The sequence below is a fragment of the Pezoporus occidentalis genome, unplaced genomic scaffold (genome assembly GCF_034315485.1).
Source record: "Pezoporus occidentalis ecotype Australia unplaced genomic scaffold, CSIRO_AGI_Poc_V1 ctg1, whole genome shotgun sequence".
Lineage (NCBI taxonomy): Eukaryota > Metazoa > Chordata > Aves > Psittaciformes > Psittacidae > Pezoporus > Pezoporus occidentalis.
Genome location: NW_026912778.1, coordinates 1656616 through 1675550, shown reverse-complemented (window position 1 = coordinate 1675550; position 18935 = coordinate 1656616). Strand labels below are relative to the sequence as shown.

General features: G+C 37.0%; 1 protein-coding gene across 8 annotated transcripts in view; it reads right to left on the bottom strand.

Moving 5' to 3' along the window:
- The window catches only part of RAPGEF2 (Rap guanine nucleotide exchange factor 2), a 197861-nt gene that overhangs the window by 47521 nt on the left and 131405 nt on the right, over nt 1-18935 (bottom strand). For 7 of the 8 annotated variants that reach the window (XM_062610149.1, XM_062609911.1, XM_062610068.1 and 4 more), the window contains one exon: nt 203-334. The exons of the other annotated variant lie outside the window; for it this stretch is intronic. In XM_062610149.1, coding sequence (XP_062466133.1) covers nt 203-334 — 132 coding nt within the window. The remainder of the gene's footprint in view (nt 1-202; nt 335-18935) is intronic. 8 annotated transcript variants of the gene reach the window in all.

The following is an 18935-nucleotide window of genomic DNA, read 5'->3' as shown; positions in this document are numbered from 1 at the left end:
TAACTTTATCCACCAGTTCCCTCAGGACCCATGGATGATAAAATCGTGAAATTATTACGATTCAGATAAAAATTAGATCTTTTTAAGTCTCTTGAGTGGTTCTTCAGACAAAAACTGAGAACAGACAATAGCACAGGGTTTGGCTATAAACGTCAAAACTGTTGGCATTTGCACTTCACATCAATATCCATTCCAGTCTTACCTGGTAGATATCAGAAAGGCTGCTGCTTCCTGAATCACTAGTGATGCTACATCCTGAGTGACTAGATGAAACGTGGGTCACCTGTGGGTGGAGACTGTCAGTAAGGTGCAGCTTTGTGAAATCTGCAGGAAGCTATAGGTGGAGCAGAAAAAGCATCATTACAATTTGAGGTAAATAACACAACAAAAGGAATTAATATAAATTTATATCACACTTTATTCTGTGCCAATACCAAATAAATTAACAAAACTAATGGGGCTTGAGAATGCTGTGTAAAATTTTGAGTTTTGCAGGTTTTTTAATTCATGCAGAGGTCAGCAAAATACCACCAAATTGCTGCAAATACAAGATTTTTAAAAAACATGTCTCTCAGGACAAACAACAGTGAAGCAATCACCCTTATACCAAAACTCTTCAGTATCTTGCTATGGGGTTTGACAGAATTAAAGCGCAGATTAATATTATACTAGTTTCAATATCAATGGCTTCCTGTAAGGGGGTTAACAGCAAGTAAACAAGCACTGTTCTGGGCTTGGCTAACTCCTTTGCCTCTGATGTTAAAGTAGAGTCAAGTACCATCCAAGCCACTGACCTATCTGTTATACTTCAAGTGAAATAATAGGATGCCAAATAGGAAATGTGGGAAGACTGACACAATTGCAAAGAGCTACAATCCTGAAATGCGTTTGCTTACACACAGTGATGCAGGATAAATTGAGACAATCTATTTGATGCACCAAGATTTGTGATGTGTATTTTTACTACTGCTTTATGCACACAGCTGCCAGGAAAGTGTTTTAAGTAAACACTGTCAGACTGCAAAGTGAATTTGGATAAAGTAAGGTATTTTCTGTCTGAAGAAATATTTAAATGCTATTTAAGGGGCAAATTGCTCCTCTTCCTAAGAGCTTCCCTAAGAAGCTTGCATCTCACCACTAGATAATAAAAGTATATTAATGTATCAAGTTTGGAATGCAATAAAGGCTTCAATAATTAAAAAAAAAAAACTTTTCTCATTAATTTCTTTTTTATTTCTTTCAGTTCAGGAAAGACAGATACTCTCTACAGAGTGTGTTTGTACCAGGAATGTCACACAAAGTGTATTCACCCATGTCAGTTACAAATGCTACCTTAGCACTATTACCATTCTCCCTGGATGGAAATGAAAATAACACCTCATTCAGCATTAAGATGTAAGTTGTCGATTGGTATAAAAGGTTATGAGAAAAGAAATCTGCAACTCACAAGACAGTGTGCTTGAGGAAATTATTAGCTCTATACAAATAAAGATACTGAATGATTTTACTGCTGTTTGCCTGGTTTACATTTGTTTGGTTATGGAACATGCCCTAAAAGAACCTTGGCTTTAGGATTTGTGGTGAAAGCAGACAATTGGAAACCTCAGTCTTATTTAAACTGACTGGCATTTCCTACATTCTAACACGCCTTTCTTATTACACTGCACCAGTGTAGTAATGACTGCAACAGTAACAGCAAAACTGGCTACATTTTAAACAATTCTTTCTTAGGATTTCACAAAAGAGGAGCTAAAACCAGGAACCAGACATTAATAACTAAAAAGCTTCAGTAGGCAAAGAGCTAGAGTTGACCTTCATATATACTAATCAACAAAGGGTGGGCAATTAACAAAAGCAATAGTCTCACACATGCAGCCATGGATGCTGCCTCCAGAAAAATCTGGTTATGCTCACCACTGATGATGATATACCAAAAGGAGAAAATACAGCATTAAGGAGTGTATTATTCACAGTACCTGTTTAGAATAGTATCTGCATTAGGATAGCAGCAGACTACTAATGCTACTTCCTTTTCCAACCCGTAAATCTGAATTATCCCAAAAATGAAAAGTACATACTGATATTCAAGCCACTACATCAATTTTTTATCATTATTTGAGCCATTTTACAAATAAGTGTACATTTTGTAGGCAGAATGCATAGTAAGTGAACCACCACAGCTTTTGCAATGTGTCAATGACTAATCCCAGAAGTACAATCTCTTAAAGCACTCCAGGCTAATTTCCAAGTAGAAATCCTACACATTATTTTAAGATACATATACAAATCATTTAAGATTCACACATTTAATGGTAGCTTGCACAGTATTTCAAGGGGTTTACATTTTATAAAGTAATTACTTTATAATCACAAATAAATATTAACTCCATAGGGAGGTGCATGTCAAGACAGTCTTGCACCAAGCCAATTTTTTCATAGTGCCCTGCAAATATCTCCATGTCATTAACAATTACATTTATTTTTTGTCAATGCAATAACAATTCTTAAGAACCTCACATCAAAGCAAATCCAAAAAATCAAGTCAAATGACATTTAAAATAATGACTGCAATTAGTGTTTTAAATGAACAGCAAAAATTTAGGCTTCGTTATTACACAGGCAATAGCAAGGGGCAGGAGATTCCGCAATAACTGATTCAATACATTGCTAATAAAAGCAAGACTTCTATTTTTCTTTTTTTGGCTGTAGACAATCAGCTGAATGTTTGGTTATTATTGGTTTTAGAATAACTCCTCAAGTCAAAGCCATGCTGCATGAGCTGGACTTGCCAAGTGGTGACAGCACAAAATCAGAAGCAGGCATTTTACTTAAGGCAACTTAACTAGCCACTTTGATCCTAATCAAATAGGACTATGTACAAGCAGAAAGCACATGCTCACATCTTTGCAGAATACTACGTCTCTGTGCTACATGCCCGAAAGCAGCATCCACTTCGACTGCCCCACCCCCAGTAAGTTAAGGTGAGAATTTGTGTGAGGAAAAGAAAAAGTACAAAAATTAAGTAAGCTGAAACAGTTAAACGATGAGCTTAGTGAAAAGTGTGTGTGAGAAATACACACATTTCTATCTTAGTCACAAACTGCTATTTAAAACATTTCACATACAGAGCTGTACACAACAGGGAAAAAAAGTAAAGCATGAATGACACGACAAACCACATGTGCTTAAGTCTTCTGTGTAAATGTGGTGGATTGACCCTGGCTGGATGCTGCATGCCTACCAAAGCTGCACAGGGGAGAGAATACATAACAAAAGGCTCATAGGTCAAGATAAGGACAGGGAAAGATCACTCACCAATTACCCTCAGGCAAAAAGGACTTGGGAAATTAATTTGTTACTAATCAAATCAGAGTAAGATAATGAGAAATAAAACCAAACCTTATGAAAACCCTTTCATCAACCCTTCTCTTCTACCTGGGCTTATCTTCACTTCCAATTTTTTCTACCTCCTTTCCCCGAGCAGTGCAGTGGAACAGGGAATGGAGGTTTGTTCAGTTCATTACAGATTGCCTATGCTGCCCCTTCCTCCTAAGGGGGAGGACTCCTCATGCTCTCCCCTGCTTTAACATGGGGTCCCTCCCACAAGCAACAGTTCTTCATGAACTTCTCCAGTGTGGATCCTTCCCACAGGATGCAGTTCTTCATGAACTGCTCCAGCATTTCAACAAACTGTGTGTCTTGGAGCCGGCTATCAGACACAGGGGAAACTTCTGGCAGCTTCCCACAGAAGCTACCCCTTGTATCCTCTGTTATCAAAACCTTGCCAGGCAAACCCAATATAGGCTACACTGGTCACTCAAGGAGCACAATGTTTGGTAAATGGTTTTAGGTATGCAGAGCAAGAATAAAATGCAACATTCAACAACCTCAGTAGTGCCAGCAACCACCACAAAGGTGTCTACCCCAAACCATGATATTTACATCCTATTCCTTACTTGCAGTGGAACACAATTAAAAAAAAAATACCATAATGAAATCACATGACTGTACCCACTGAAAAAATGGCTAGGAACAATAAGCTCTACTTTCAAGAAACATATTACAGTTAATTTCACCACAACAGGTATATCTGCATTGCTACTGAATTTCACGTTGTTACAAAATTTTCTGTGCCTATATTCAGCTATCATGCCATTTAACAGTTCAGCACTAACTTTAGTATTTATAAAAACAAAACCAAGGGTTTTCTTGCATATAGGCTAAATCAGCACATCCTTTATCCTCTACACCATGCAGCAATATGAGAAAGTCTAAGGACATACCCGTTGCCTCAGCAACATCCCCTATCACCAACTGAAGACAACACAAATGGCATCAGAACTGAAGAGCTATGTTAAACTCTTTTACCATTTTCATTAAATGATGACTGGTTTTAAGGAGTCATTCAAAGTACTAAGGATCAAAGGCAGCTTGTACTTTTTACATAACAAGCATTTATGCAACAATATCTGCAACAATAAACTACAGCTTTGCTGAAGCCAGAAGCAACTACGGTATTTCTTAACTTTATGACTGAACACTTGGGAGTCACAGCATCAGAAAGGACTGAGACACAGTAAAAACACAGAAAGGTAATTCAGACAAATTAATGCACGATTTGTTCTTAAGAAAACACAGTTTCAAAATACATTATATGTACATTGCATTAAATAATTAGTCATTATAAAGGTCAGATAGCTGTCCTGATAACCTGTTTTCAGGATAACCTTCATAAGTGAGAAACATTACAGCTGCATATGCATAGATCTAATGAAGTATAACATGGGAACAGAAGTTTTTAATACAAAACACAAGCTGATAAAATGGATAACACCAAAGACCTAACTTTAATTTGACAGAGGTCAAAACAGCATTTTTATAGAAATACATGTAGCTCTTATTAAGTAAGCAGCACATGTGTATACACACATTTAAACAGTTTACACACATGGATAGAAACAAGGGGAAAAAGAGTACATCTCAGAACTCCAAGTTTTTACTTCTTGAAAACCCTGAAACAAATGAAAACTTAAACAATTATGTGAAAGTAAAGGACAAAGATTTATCTCCATTTTGAACTGTACAATACCTTAAGTCTTATCACATCTTCCTATCTTAAAAGCAGCATTTTATTACTTCCACCCTCAAAGTGAGTCACCACTTTATGCATGCAAAGTTAACAATTACTTTGCTCTGAATATGTTCCTCCTATTTTAAGAACATCATCATTTTCTCCTGCCCTACAGTGTGTCTTTCTGTACAACAAAAGACAGTCTCTACTGCAACTCAAGAAATTCTTCGGCTTCTCCTCCTCTAACAGCATTTTAAAAACAGAATATATTTCCTGCATATTTACTGGACAAGAAATTAAATATAATAAAAGCATTAAAAGCTACGAAAACTGAAAAAAAAATCAGTAAAATTATGCCAAAACTTTTCTTCATTTAAATAGTATTTCTCTGTAGTTAGGCTTTATTTTTGTTTGTTGTGAAGGGGTTTGTTTTTTAAATGCTGTTAATATGTGAAAACAAGTATAAAAGCACCGATGGGAAAGATGGACACAATAATTGAATTCTAAAATACAGAGGAACTCTGGTTGGAGAGCTCCAATATACCACTAATTTTAGAGCAAACAATAAGCATTTTACAAACAACGTTTTCTACCGAAGGCCAGTCAGCACTTTATGAAATATTAATCAAGCCTGCAAAGCGACTGAAGTATATCTGCAGAAAGATGTAATTAAAGAGAACAAAGGTGTAACATTTCCCAACGAATGATCCTGTAAGTAACCAAGTGCCACTGAAACAGGCCAAGGAAGTACAGTAGACTTAGGGCAACACAAAATATCACCTTTATAGCCTCTATTTCCACATTCTGAAATTAAAGAAATGCAAGCAAACACTGATTCTTCAGCCTCTAACTACATGCATCCAAGTGCATATTCTATAGTACCTCTCCACTAATATGACAGAAGCTACCATAAACCAAAAGTTATTTCTTTTATAGATGACAGTCCAACAAAACTAAATAAGTAAGTTAGAACAGTTATTTTGCCATTTTGTATGCTTTCGTAGGAAGAGCAACAGCAGCCAAATAAAATAAATACTATGCCTTAGTCTTTTTCCCCACCAAGACAGTAATTGTAATTTTTTTTAATTTGCACTATAAGAGGGTTGATAACCAACCTAGTATTCTTCAGTATCCTATAAATTCAGTAACATCTTATTTCACTATTTTATATACATGTTCATTTTTATATTAAATGTCTGCAAGTCCGTTGTATGTGCTTTAAGAATACACCCAGATTTATGTTATTTAATGACTGAAGGAAGAAATACTTCTAATAATGGTGGGTATTTATCAACATGTTATTTCAACATAATTCTTTTGCTAACCAAGAGAGACATCAAGGAAAGCATTTTCATGGTTCACTGATTTAAAACACAACAGTCAATGTAAGTAATTAAGAATAATAAAGTAATTTCTATCGATTCTGTCTACAGACATGATGCAGTCTGACATGTTCAATGAAGAGTTAAATTTCAAATAAAAGTTTGAACTATATACAGTTCAACTTAGAATGCAATTCCCATGGAAGTAGGATTTCCTTGTACTTAGGGGTGGGATGGAAAACATCAGGAGTATCTATGTATTTTCTCTGAAAACTCAAGCAAGAGTGAAATAAAAACCTTCCAACTTGAATTATGTCTTCTCTATATCACTCACTTTATACAATAGTACCTTATTTTGAATCTCCAAATTTTCCTCAAATAGACATGCTTATGAGAAACCATGGCTCAAATTTCATGAAGACCTACTCTTAAAAGCATTCTTCATCTTGCGTACAAAACAAAGCACAACCCATATTCTGAAAATAGTGCATTCGGGTACTATTGCTGTTACAACAGTTGTTTATACACAAAGCCCACAGCAGAATACCTTTAGCAAAAATACAAATGATAAGGATCTTTTCTGAAAGCTCTTCATATTTTCTTCCGCCTATACTTTGCTATAGGTAGCCCCTCAAAAAACTATTTAGAGGTTTAAGCTAACACAATGTGCGCTGCTGGTCTCAGGGAAAGACTGAGATAGAGTGAGCACACAGTTAACTTCATTTTGTTTCTCAAAACACACAACAACTGCCACTTACTGGACATCTCATAGCTCTCAGCAGTTAATCCTATGAGCATTTCATGCATCGAACATAATTATCCTTTGCTTGAAGGATTATTGAATTCTGCAGAGGGACAGAGGTGGGGAAATTTAAATGGGTGTCTGGGGAATTAACAAAAGCTCTCAGGGGCAACCCTTTTCAATGGAAAAGTATGAAATGCACTCCTGACACACACCCATCGTTATTTAACTTCTCTATTGTAAGACCAGATCTGTTAGCTGCTCTTTCTTTGACAATGTTTATGTCACAGGTTCAATGCAGCATTTTATATTCAAAATTGTCTTCTTCCTTGAGCAAACACAGATGCCAATGTATTGGCAACAACTCAAATTATGTATAAAAATTAAAAAAGGGAGTTGGGAATTGCATCATACAGGTATTTACCGTGCCTATGAACCAAGAATAGAAATGAAAAAAATGCAGAATAGATTTGAACTAAATCACACTAAACTGAACTAAATCCTCCTAAACAATTTTCCAAAGCTCTTCTCAGTTGTTCGAAATTCTGAACTCAAACTATTATAACATATTTACAATGAACAGAACAAACACACAAGATCAGAATATTTTTATTTAGAACTTTACTCAGAAATCTACCTCAGTCAGAAAACACCTGGTGAAAGTATAACTTCTTCGATGGGCAACAAAGGACAATTTAGTAATTTTAAAACATGGGATCTGTGATGGCTTTAAAGTTAGAGCAATTCTGCTCCAGGGATCAAACTAAAGAGACTGTTCTACAACTGGTTTGTCGGTAGGTAAGCATCTAAGTACTGACAAATCTCTGATGACATTCACCACATGGAGAACCACAGTCTGCTAAAAAAATTCCCAAACACTGCAGCAGAAGTGAAACCTTGCAGAAGGGAGCATGCAGGATTTTCAGGTCTTCCTCCTCTTTTTTCATTAAGTACCTGGTATTTTACATTAATCAGTTTGGTTTGTTTCAAAAGTGATCAGATTTAGATCAGACCCCATTCTTCCTCACTTTCAACTACTATGAAAAGCAGAATCTCTATTCCAGTGTATTACATCTGCACATTTACAAGAGCCTAACATATCACTCTTGGTAGCATGCCGCTGGCCCACCAAGCACTTGCATTTAGAGCTTTAACAGAGCCTGCACAGCCTACACCAGCATACAAATTAACAACTTCCCAAAGATACTGAATAAAATTGGGAAGGGAATTAGTATTGTGGAAATATACATGATGAAAACTGACAACTAGGGACAGGCACACAATGACCACTGCCATCCAGGCTGAAGGAAATACCATTCTGAGGCATTTCAATTGACTTCTGGAATATCTCTAGGGTACGAGTGCAGAAAATTGAGCTCAACCACTGAACTTCCGTAAAAGCTCCCCATTATTTAATACCAACAGACTTGGAGGACAAAAAAAAAAAAAATAAAAAAATAAATAAAAAAATAAAGCCTGATTTTGCAGAGATTTCTCTTGGGAATAACTGATTTTCATATTAACATAATGCATGTTCTAGTTGATGTTTTTCCCACAGTTAAATATTTCTAAATACTTCCTCTTGTGGCTATTCGGGTGTTTAGTATGCTGAGAACTACTGCTGGGTTGGAAACTGACTGTTCTAATTTCAGGACTTCTGGAGGCTTATAAGGTTAAATTTTGAACTCTTTGGCCTGTTACAAGAAACTGTGAAAGAGGAAGGAACAGAGAACCTGGTCAGAAGCTTTGCTTCCACAGGAAACCAGACAAAAGATTTATGTCTAAGGATGTAAAAGCAAAAAAAGTTCAAGAACACTTTATGCGGACACGTATGTTTACAGGAAACGTGAATTGAGACATTTTAAGTGAGATGTTTTAAATCCTGCATAACATTTAAACAAATAAGGATGCTCACGCATACCTCATATACAGACTCATTTTGGGTTTATACAAATCTGCCAGGGGGACATAAGAGATGCTGAAGCGCAATTACACCAACAGGGATAAAACTGATAGCACCTGCATCCCCATTTTATTTTCAGCTTTAAAGCAGCACTCAGGATTGAAAACCACTACAGACAAGTAAAGAGTCTAGCCCAAACATGAAAACATCTATCCCGGGCACATTTTAAATGGTTACACCAAATACCTATGATATGTATACAATTCGAAGTGTTGAAGCCTCCAACAGTAGGGTGCTTTTACACCATGTGTTGCCTTTTTGTTTTATACCCAATCATGGAATATTTCGTTTCATGAGTCCAGCACTCTAGCCAATCTAACTGAGCTTACTTAAGTTTTTCAGACACTCATGAGGGGATGGATATTCTCAGTTTTGACCTGCAGCTGTTTAAACTGAATTACTGCAGTGTACTACTAAACTGGAGCACTGAATTTTACTGCACTAACTTATAATAGTAAAAGGAATTAAAAAAAAAATAAGTGCTACCAAGTGATGTTTATTTTTTAAAGATGGTATATGAAAAATGATAGGTACAGGAAAGATCTTAAAATTCCCCTCTTGCAAAGTGGAGGGGAAAAAAAAAAAACAAAAGAAAACCACAATGTGCTGGTAAATCCTGCTTGTATCACTGTTAGTACAAGGGATGAGCAGGACACTCTTCTGTTAGCATACATTCACTGCTACTTGCAGTTAAAGAAATACGGTACAGTATGTGAAGATGTGAGATCATGCATTTTGAAACAAAAACCAAGAACCTGGGAACTTCTCTGTCAGAAATTACTGCTATAAGACTTTCAGTGTATCAGCTTATCAGAAAGTGACTGAACTGTTCAGGTGATGCAGCAGAAGGACAACCCAATGAGATCACAGCACTCATCATACAGAAATACAGAAATTCTGTGCTCTTCTCCATGGCCGCAGCAGAGAACTTATTTGGAAATGTTAAACACATTCCCAGCTTCATGTTTTCAATAAAGATGGACTTAAGGCCATGAGGATAGAGTCAGAGAACTATCAGGATTAACAGAAGAAAAACTAGTATTTGATAAAGTGCAAGAGAAGCACGGCTTATTTAGCCTGAGCTGAGAGAGGGTATGATCAGTATCAAGAAATAGGAAGGAGGAAAAAAGTATTTCTAATAAAAGGCAATGAATGTCAAATCAGTGTCAAGCTGAAAGAACCCTGCTACCTAATAAACCACAGAGAGTCTCAAAAGCAGACTCCACAATAGCTGTGTTGGAGAAAGCTTTCAAACCAAAGCTAAATGAAGCTATGAATGTGCTGTACAACAGTGTTTAATGGCACTGACCCAGAAAATCACTTCCAGATCCACGTCACTCCTTCAAACAGATAAATCTGTTATCATTCAGAAGCAGACTAACCAAAGGAGTTAAAAAAAAAAGACAAAAATCAACATGATTAACATAGTAACATTTTAGAGTTTCTTATTGGTAGCTTCTTAGTAAAGACCTAAGTATTCTGTATACTTCCCAGGAAAATGCTCTTAAAAGATATCAATACACAGGGAGTTTCCGTGGACAGATGCAAAACCTAGCGATTTCTTTTTTTATACTGAGTCTTACCTCTACAAAGCACCAGGCTAACTGAAAGAAATGTGATGAAAATTTATAAAAACATGACTATTCAGAAGCAATTGATCAAAAATTTTGTTTGAAGTCTGATGGTTGCAGCCAAGTCAATGCCACCCTTGGAGCTTTAACTAAAGGATTATCTTTGCATTATAGTTTCAAGGAATAGTTAATGAGAAAAGTGGTTGGTTTGTTCCCAAGACGATGACTTTGGTTTTCAGTAACTTAAGCAGTAGGAGAGAAATGCATAATTCTCAGCTAATAACTAGCTCCAAATATGAAATTGTGTACTTGATCTATGTGCTTGCTCTACAATGGAAATTCCCTCCTTTTTCCTTGTCTGACAATGAAAGATGCACACTCTGCTTCATCCCAAACAAAAAAAAAAATAAAATTGAAGAACTGCAATATTATAAGATGTGTATCTCAACACACAAGTAGACATCAGGGCACTTGCTAAACCTTGTTTTAAAGAATGTTCTGATTGTAGCATTCTTTAGTATAAGTCCAAAATTGTACTACCATAATCATTGGTTTCCGATTGCTAATTGCATAATAGTGAGCATTTAAAAACAATGAAAATTTTACAGTGCTGGTCCAAAGAAGAGGCAAATAATTTTGCTTAAACATTGGGACGTTATTTTTGAAATAAGGCAAACTTTAAAAGAAGTGTTACTTAAGAACATCTTAAAGTTTAGAAATAGTACTTCTGAGACAAATGCTAGGCTTTGTGTTTGCAGTATAGCGTAATGAAGGTAATATCTCACTGTTTTTCTAGATAATGTAGAAATAGCACGGCAACAAGGCAACTCAAAATATTTTAAAATGACAGGTATTTCCCTTTATATGTAACCAGTGTTGCAAAATCTTAAAATAGTATGATTTTACCTTATCTATTTTTAATGTTGTACTAACATGCTAGCAGCCAAACAGCTCTATTACTTATTTTATGAGTTTTGAAAGTGCAACTGTACTCATGTCATGGCACTATAACAGCAGTGGATGTTGCTGTAAAACTCCTCAGCTTTGCTTGCTCAGCATTTCACACTTTCCCTCATATGGTAGCCAAAGAAAATTAATGAAGATTTTTCACACTGACACAAGCTTTTAAAACTCTATGTGGTATCATGCATTCCTAATACCTCCAGAGTTTCTATTCTGTCACACAGAACAAGATTCCAACTTCTTTGAACTACTACATATTTACTAGCTTAGGCAAATGACCTACTTGTGTGTGTTCACTGTGATCATAGCAAAGGAAAATGTAAAGGACCATTTTTTGCCATTTCATCAGAGTCTCTAGGAAGCACAAAGATGTCCCCTAAATTCTGGAGCACAGTGCAGCAACACCTGTGCAAAGCCACTTAAAATTACTGACACCGATCAACACAGAACCATCTTTTATATTAATAAAATTTCTATTTAATTCTAAAATAACCTGCACAACTTTTCTCTGTAGTCTATGTGGCAGTTATTCAAAACTGTAATATCAAATGTTAAGCTCAATGAGCCCTCCCTTCCTCACCCCCTTTTCTAAATCACCTAATTGCTACAAATGTCCACAACAATATATTCAAAAGATAAGTAAAACAGGACCTGATAATGGAGCCCACTAAAACCAAGGCTGCTTTAAAGCAAGGAGACATCGTCAACTGAACCACATTATTCTGTTTAAAATGCTGACATTCAGATGTGATTTCCCACAACGTATCTGTGTCTTTGCAGGTGTGCACATAAGAGTTTAAATCATCCCTCATTTTCCTGCCTTTGGTCAACAGCATACTACTAAAAAACACAATCCATGTAGCAACTTCTACATTCTACTGACACCATGAAATATATTTAGGAAGAGATTTTACATCACAGATTGCAAAACTGCAGAAAAACAAATAGCACAGAAATCTCTCTGGAAATTCTAGGACCAATACTGGAAGCCTGTTCTACAGATACAATTAGTGAACTTCATCTTTTTTTCTCTCACCTACCAGAATATAAGCTATGGAGACCCAGGATGTGTACATGTGCATCACCTACTGCACAAGATCACCTTGCAATAACCAGAAAATTTGAGAGTCAAAACTTAACTGATGATTTATGACAGCACTAGGACAGTCTTTGCTATAACACTCCATGCTGCCAGAGATCAAGAAGGTTAACTTCTTTTATATAAGGGGTAGACGGTTTAGTTATTTACTGCATTAAACATGCTATCTCTGTGTGCTTAATGAATAAAACCCCAGCTGGAACACTGAACCTCTACTTAAAAACAAAACAATCATATTACTCTAACTCAGGAATTCCTAAATTTAGTCTTCCCTGGGTACCATCATCAGAGAAAGAATAGGAACGTACAACACTAGTGGAAGTGGCAGGTGTAGGAGTGACATTTAGCTGTCTAAACAACCTCTTCCTTCAACAGGAAAGAGGCAGATAAGTAGATTTTCTGTATACTACTGCTGACATGCATGCCACTGTTTGTGAAAGTGTGCTTTAGTATCCATTTATTTAGGAATAGCAGCTGTAGTTGGGGACCTTGGACCTCTGCTGAACAGAAATATCTGAAATCCTTTTCATTGAATTGCAAGAAATCACTCGTGTTCCCATGAAGCTGAAAAAAAACATTATCAGCTAAAAGAACTGACTGTTTTGAGAACAAGCAAGACTGAACAGGACAGAAACTGGAGTCAGACCACAGAAGTCACACGCCAACAGGTAAGGAGGGGAACACTTAGTGTACCAACTTCTATAGTTATTAACAGAAAGTAACAATGCTTTAATTTTGTTTGCTTTTCATTCTGCTCCTACAGCTGTGAACAGCTTCACTTCTAAAAGAATCAGTACAAGTCTTCCCTGTTGCCTTAAAAAAATCCAGTGGACCACCACTTCCAGATGCAAAGTTAATTATTTAAGTAGGACACTTTATAAAGGCTCTGAAATCCATAAATTCATGCATTTCCTTTTCCTCATAGCTCCTTAAAAGCAAGGACAATGGAAAAAAAGATCTTCTATATTATTTATGGATCTTTCAAACAAAATCCCTCTACAGTCAGCTGCTAATTCAAAGGCCGAAAAACCTAACTAAAAAATCCACTGGTGATGTGGGTCAAAACTGAAAAGGCAAGCACACCAGGGAGATACATCCAAATCTGACATCTGGCTCTTTCCTGAGCAATCTAGAAGAGTAAAGAGCTACTGCCTGCCAAGTATTTCGAATATTTTATTTTCCTAGCTTGTTATCATGAATACATTAAGATTTAGAGGTCAAGCTGTACCTTGAATGGGGAAGCAGCAGAGGCAGACAATGTACAATGAAAGCTTTGAAGAACTTTTAAGTACTTACATACAAGAAAAAAACAAGTTAAGAGCACAGAAAATGTAGTTGTGTTAAAATGAGAACAGCAATGATGGTTCAGCAAAGCTAGGATACAGCTAACTAAGAAATAATTCCCACAATTCAGTTTAAATTTCCCAAAAATCTGTAATGGATTCTCCCTCCCTCTCTCTCCTCCCCCCCCCAACCCCCACGAAGGTACAATGTCCTTCATCACCCCATTTTCAAGCCATCAATCCCACTACCAATATTAAATTTATGGTCTAATTCTGCAGCCACGTTCTCTCTCTCAGGCATTTCCATGCCCTTTCAAATCATCCCACATTAGATGTTCTGACCCACCTTCCTGACACTAATGTAACTCCATGGTATTCGTTAGGTTGGCTGGCATGCAACAGCAGATAGGCATTTAAGAAACAATGCTGTGGATGGAGTCCTAAGTGCACAACCCAGCTCCCATTCTCCTGGCTCTGCAGGGGTAACAGCAGCACAGAACAGTAAAAGCCTATTTTTAACTATAAAGCAAGCCAACATGACTAAATACACAAAGGGAGCAGACCTACAAAATAGCACAACGTCATTTTTATGAAATCATTCTTCAGAGGAGAAAAAAGCAGCTTTAATCCATTTTTCTTACTTGCAAAGTCACAGTTTGGAGTCAAGCTTTACACTAATAAATCCTACCCAGCTGGTGTGTCCAAATGACCCAGCGCACAGCGCCTGTGCTTGTCAGCAAGCAAGCTGACAGGCTGCACTCAGATAAAATGAGGCAATATTTATAGACTGAGTGAAAGAAATCACAGGTTGAGGAATCTGACCACTGGGCTATTGTCTGGGTTTACAATGTGGCTCCTGGTTGTCCATACAGCTCTGAAGATCAGGTAACTGTAGTTATCATGAGATGCATTACCACTACCAAACATCAGCATTTTGGTCTCCAGCCAACTCTGGTTCAGTTGAAACAAGTTATCTGCAGGTAGAAAGTTACAAGCGCCACATGGAGCTCCATTTTATGATTGCTGTAGCGCTTGTTAGCTTATTAACAGACACTAAAGGCAGCTCTAACACAATACTTAGCATTTCTTTGCATCCTAACTCATGCTTTTCTTCTATTTTTTTAATTCAATTGGCTCTTGATTCAAGCTAAAAAGCTGGGACTGAAAAAGAAGGCTGAAGAGAAGTTTTCATATTCCTGGTCCAAAGGAGAAGTGTCATCTCCCTTACAAGCTGCAAATGCCATGGAGGTATGCATATATTTGACTGTACAGAGTCATAACCATCTTCATATTCAAGGCAAAAAAACTTCACTCTATGTCAAATGGTTCAGAGATATTGTTGTTTACAGTTGTCACTAACTGGAACTTGGGCAACATGTAAGGAAAAATCAGAAAGCCCTTCTGATTTGAAGGAGGGGCACTCACACCCCCATCCACCAACCAGCACATGGACTGCAAAGCACAGAAACTATGGAACTTGCAGCAGGTCAAACTACTGTATGCCTCTTTAAGGCACTCCAGACAGGCTTTTGTAGAAATGGCATATTATATGAGACACCAATCTGCTGCCTAAACACAGGATTCAGAAAAGGCCAGAAAACTAGCCAGTCCAACCTGTATGATCAGACTACTCCCCCAGTAAGGGAAATCTTTCACTTTTCATGGAAAGTGAACTAAACATGCTTGGATTTTGTGCTCCAACATTTGCAATGGAGACCATGGATCCCAAGAAGACTGCTGCCCTTACTTTTATCTTTTTGACCAGCTTAAGGTTAGGCTAAATAGAGAATGCCAGGTTAGCTAAACACGTCACATCTGCAGTGATACCAACTACGGGTTTAAACCACGACACCAACCCAAAAAGACAGGTAAGGGCATTCAGCCAAAGGCTGGACCCACATTCTTGCACACTTCCATATTGCACCAGCCTAAGAAGCAAGTCCCAGCATCACAAGTGTAAATTACAAGCAACAGTTACACAAAATTTCATCCTATCTTCCAGTTACTTCACCAAATGCAATTGACTGTAATCCTTCATCTTTTCCAAGAAAAAAAAAAAAAAAAAAAAAAAGTCAATAGCTCATCTCCACCGCTGTATCTCAGCTGTATTAGGGACTAAGTAGCAGCACTATTTGGGTCAGGTGCTATATTAACATAAGGCTATTTACCTTCAGCATCACCCACAGAAAAGCACTGCAATCTGTTGTCCTTTATCTGCCCTTCTAGCATCACCATACAAATACAGGTTTGGGAAGGAATGACAAACACACACAAATTCCAGCTCCTGGGCATACGATCAACTTTCACAAGCAACCCACTGAGCAGGGACCCCTTCAGTAGAGTTTATTTTCCCTGTGGTTCTCAGCTGAATCATCACCACCTCAAAACGAACAGCAAAAAAGACTACTGGCAAGCTGACAAAACTGGAAGAACTACCAACCAGCCAGCACTGGGATACCGTAACGAGTGTAGTTAAATTTCAGTAGCAGATTGACAGATTAAGCATGCAGAGGTTAGAATCCTAAACTGCAGGGAGTCATCCCACCCTTCTCTAGCACCACAGCTACCAAGCTTTCTTAATTACAATATGAAAATAAAGTGTGGCAGGTGTATGGTTCTTTCATCAAGGGTAAATCTTGAGAAATTAATGTGTCATTTTTCTCAAATCTTTAACATTAACTATACTTATCATGTAGGGTCTTCACAGTCAGTAGTGCTTTTCATCCACTGGCAATAAGAACACTGGAAATGCTGCTTCAGTATTACTCTCACCTGCATGAATTCCTGAAATACCCTACAATCAAGGGATTTTTTTTTTCTTTCTACTAGTATCACTCCTATTTATTTTTAAATGCATAGAATGCTAACAAGAATACATTCGCAATAGTAAGTGAGAAGAATTAATAGTCTGGTTATGCATCTGCTGTTGCAACTAAGGTATCAAAAATCTAAATTGGACTTTAATAAAATAATCCTGAGATCCTGAAAAGTATGTATGTATTTCATTCAGACGAAAATCACACCACTGTGTATTCATGAAAGGGTTAGTAAAATTAGTTCAGCTTTTCAAACATCAAGGATGCTGTTAAGAACCAATTTGTAGCAATTTAAAGCCTAGAATACACTAAGGAATAAAAAAATACCTAAGATAGCTGAAGAAAAACAAATAAGCTTTAAATAAGCTTAAATGAATTATACTTAAGAGTTTCCAGTGCCAACATCATTCATTATCACAGAGAGCTGATGGTCTGAACATAGTTTGTTTATCAAGTTCTAGTTTAGAAATTAGAAATCATGGTTCCTAATGCTCATATTGTTAAATCATGTGCAGTTATCTTTTGATATTTCACTGATTTTACAGACAACCTGTAAACCTATCAAGTATAGAAGTATTTCACAGATGAGCTTCAGGTCATTTCAGCAGAAGATACAGAACATGAGACACTTCCCCTTGCTTTTGCATACTGGAGTAGTACCAGCAGCAACAACCACAACTGCAAAACCAAGCAAGACTACCGACAGTGGTTTCTAATACGCTGATAAGCCACAGATATTTCTTTGCATATCACTGAGAATTCCTGCCTTAAATAACTAAAAATGAAGTTTCCAAAAACCTAATTTACTTCATCTTACTGGGATATTTTTAGAGGTCCATTTGCTAAACTGACGGGTTTATGTCACTTGGAAATTGCTTAAAGCTCAAGCATATGTACCACTGTTAAAATTCCTGAGCTAGTATTCTACAAGGGAGTGCAAATATTTTGCAGGTGAAAGAATCAGCTTTAGATACTGAGGCACAGGATTTCCTTACGTGACTCTGCTTGCTTCCAGTTACAATGGACTTCATGTTACTCTATGCACACATTGCTAATTCCCTGATTTTTTTAACCTATGCTACTTAGCACAACACAATCCATTATTTTCTGCTTTTTTATAGCTTCTATTCTTCCTGTGTTTTTATTAATTTGTATGATCAGGAGCAAATCAACAGTACCTTAAAGCACTTATGATTTTTTTTTGTTTGTTTCTTTTGATGTTTGGCTTTTTGATTGCATGTATTTTATTTTTATATTTTGGGGGTCTTCATTTGTTTTTTTTTTACTTGTTGGGTATCAGCAGCTCTCAATTTCAGCTGGATTTTCAGCTGAAGATGAGGAAGGAGTGCCAAGAACTCAGTAATGATAAACAGCATTTGTCTGCTGGTCTCAAAATAGCATTTTGGAAAAAGCTGACTCTCCTTTTCAGGTTCACACCTGTATTGTGACTGCAAATGACACATTTCCAGGTGCTCCATCATAAATACCACTCCAATACCACCACTAGATTTGGGCACTTTATTATGTAAACCAGAACCAACAATACTGATTATGTTAGTCAAAATTCTCATTATGGGGTCTGAATTTTTCCTACTTCATAAACTTGCTGAACAAATGCCCTACTGTGAGATCATCTACGCCAACTACCTATGTTGACCTGAAAAAAATTCAGGTACTTCTTAGGAAGGTAGAGGAAGCACTTTTGTGCACAAGCACACAATATACATAGAGGTGGTAGCTTTTTTTGATATGGTTTCTTTTTTTTCATTCTTTTCCTCCTTTCTCTTAAATATGCTGTGCAATCCCCAGGCCTTGAAACTGTAACAGAAAGATGGCAGGACATGTCCTATGAGCCAAGGATGCTTTCATTGCCATCTCTGCAGGCAGCTAATGCTTTCACTGTCATTCCTATGAAATGACCCAAATTTTGCCATTTATTAGCTTTTGAGAAAAATCTGCAGTTAAATGTTGTCTTGGAGAACAGGAATTTAGCCAGGCTCCACCACAGATCTCTGGTAGGATGCCAGGCAAGCCACTTAAAATCAGCCTTTCAAATAATCATTAGGCCGTGGGTGCCTGAACTGGGCCAATACACAGAAATTAAA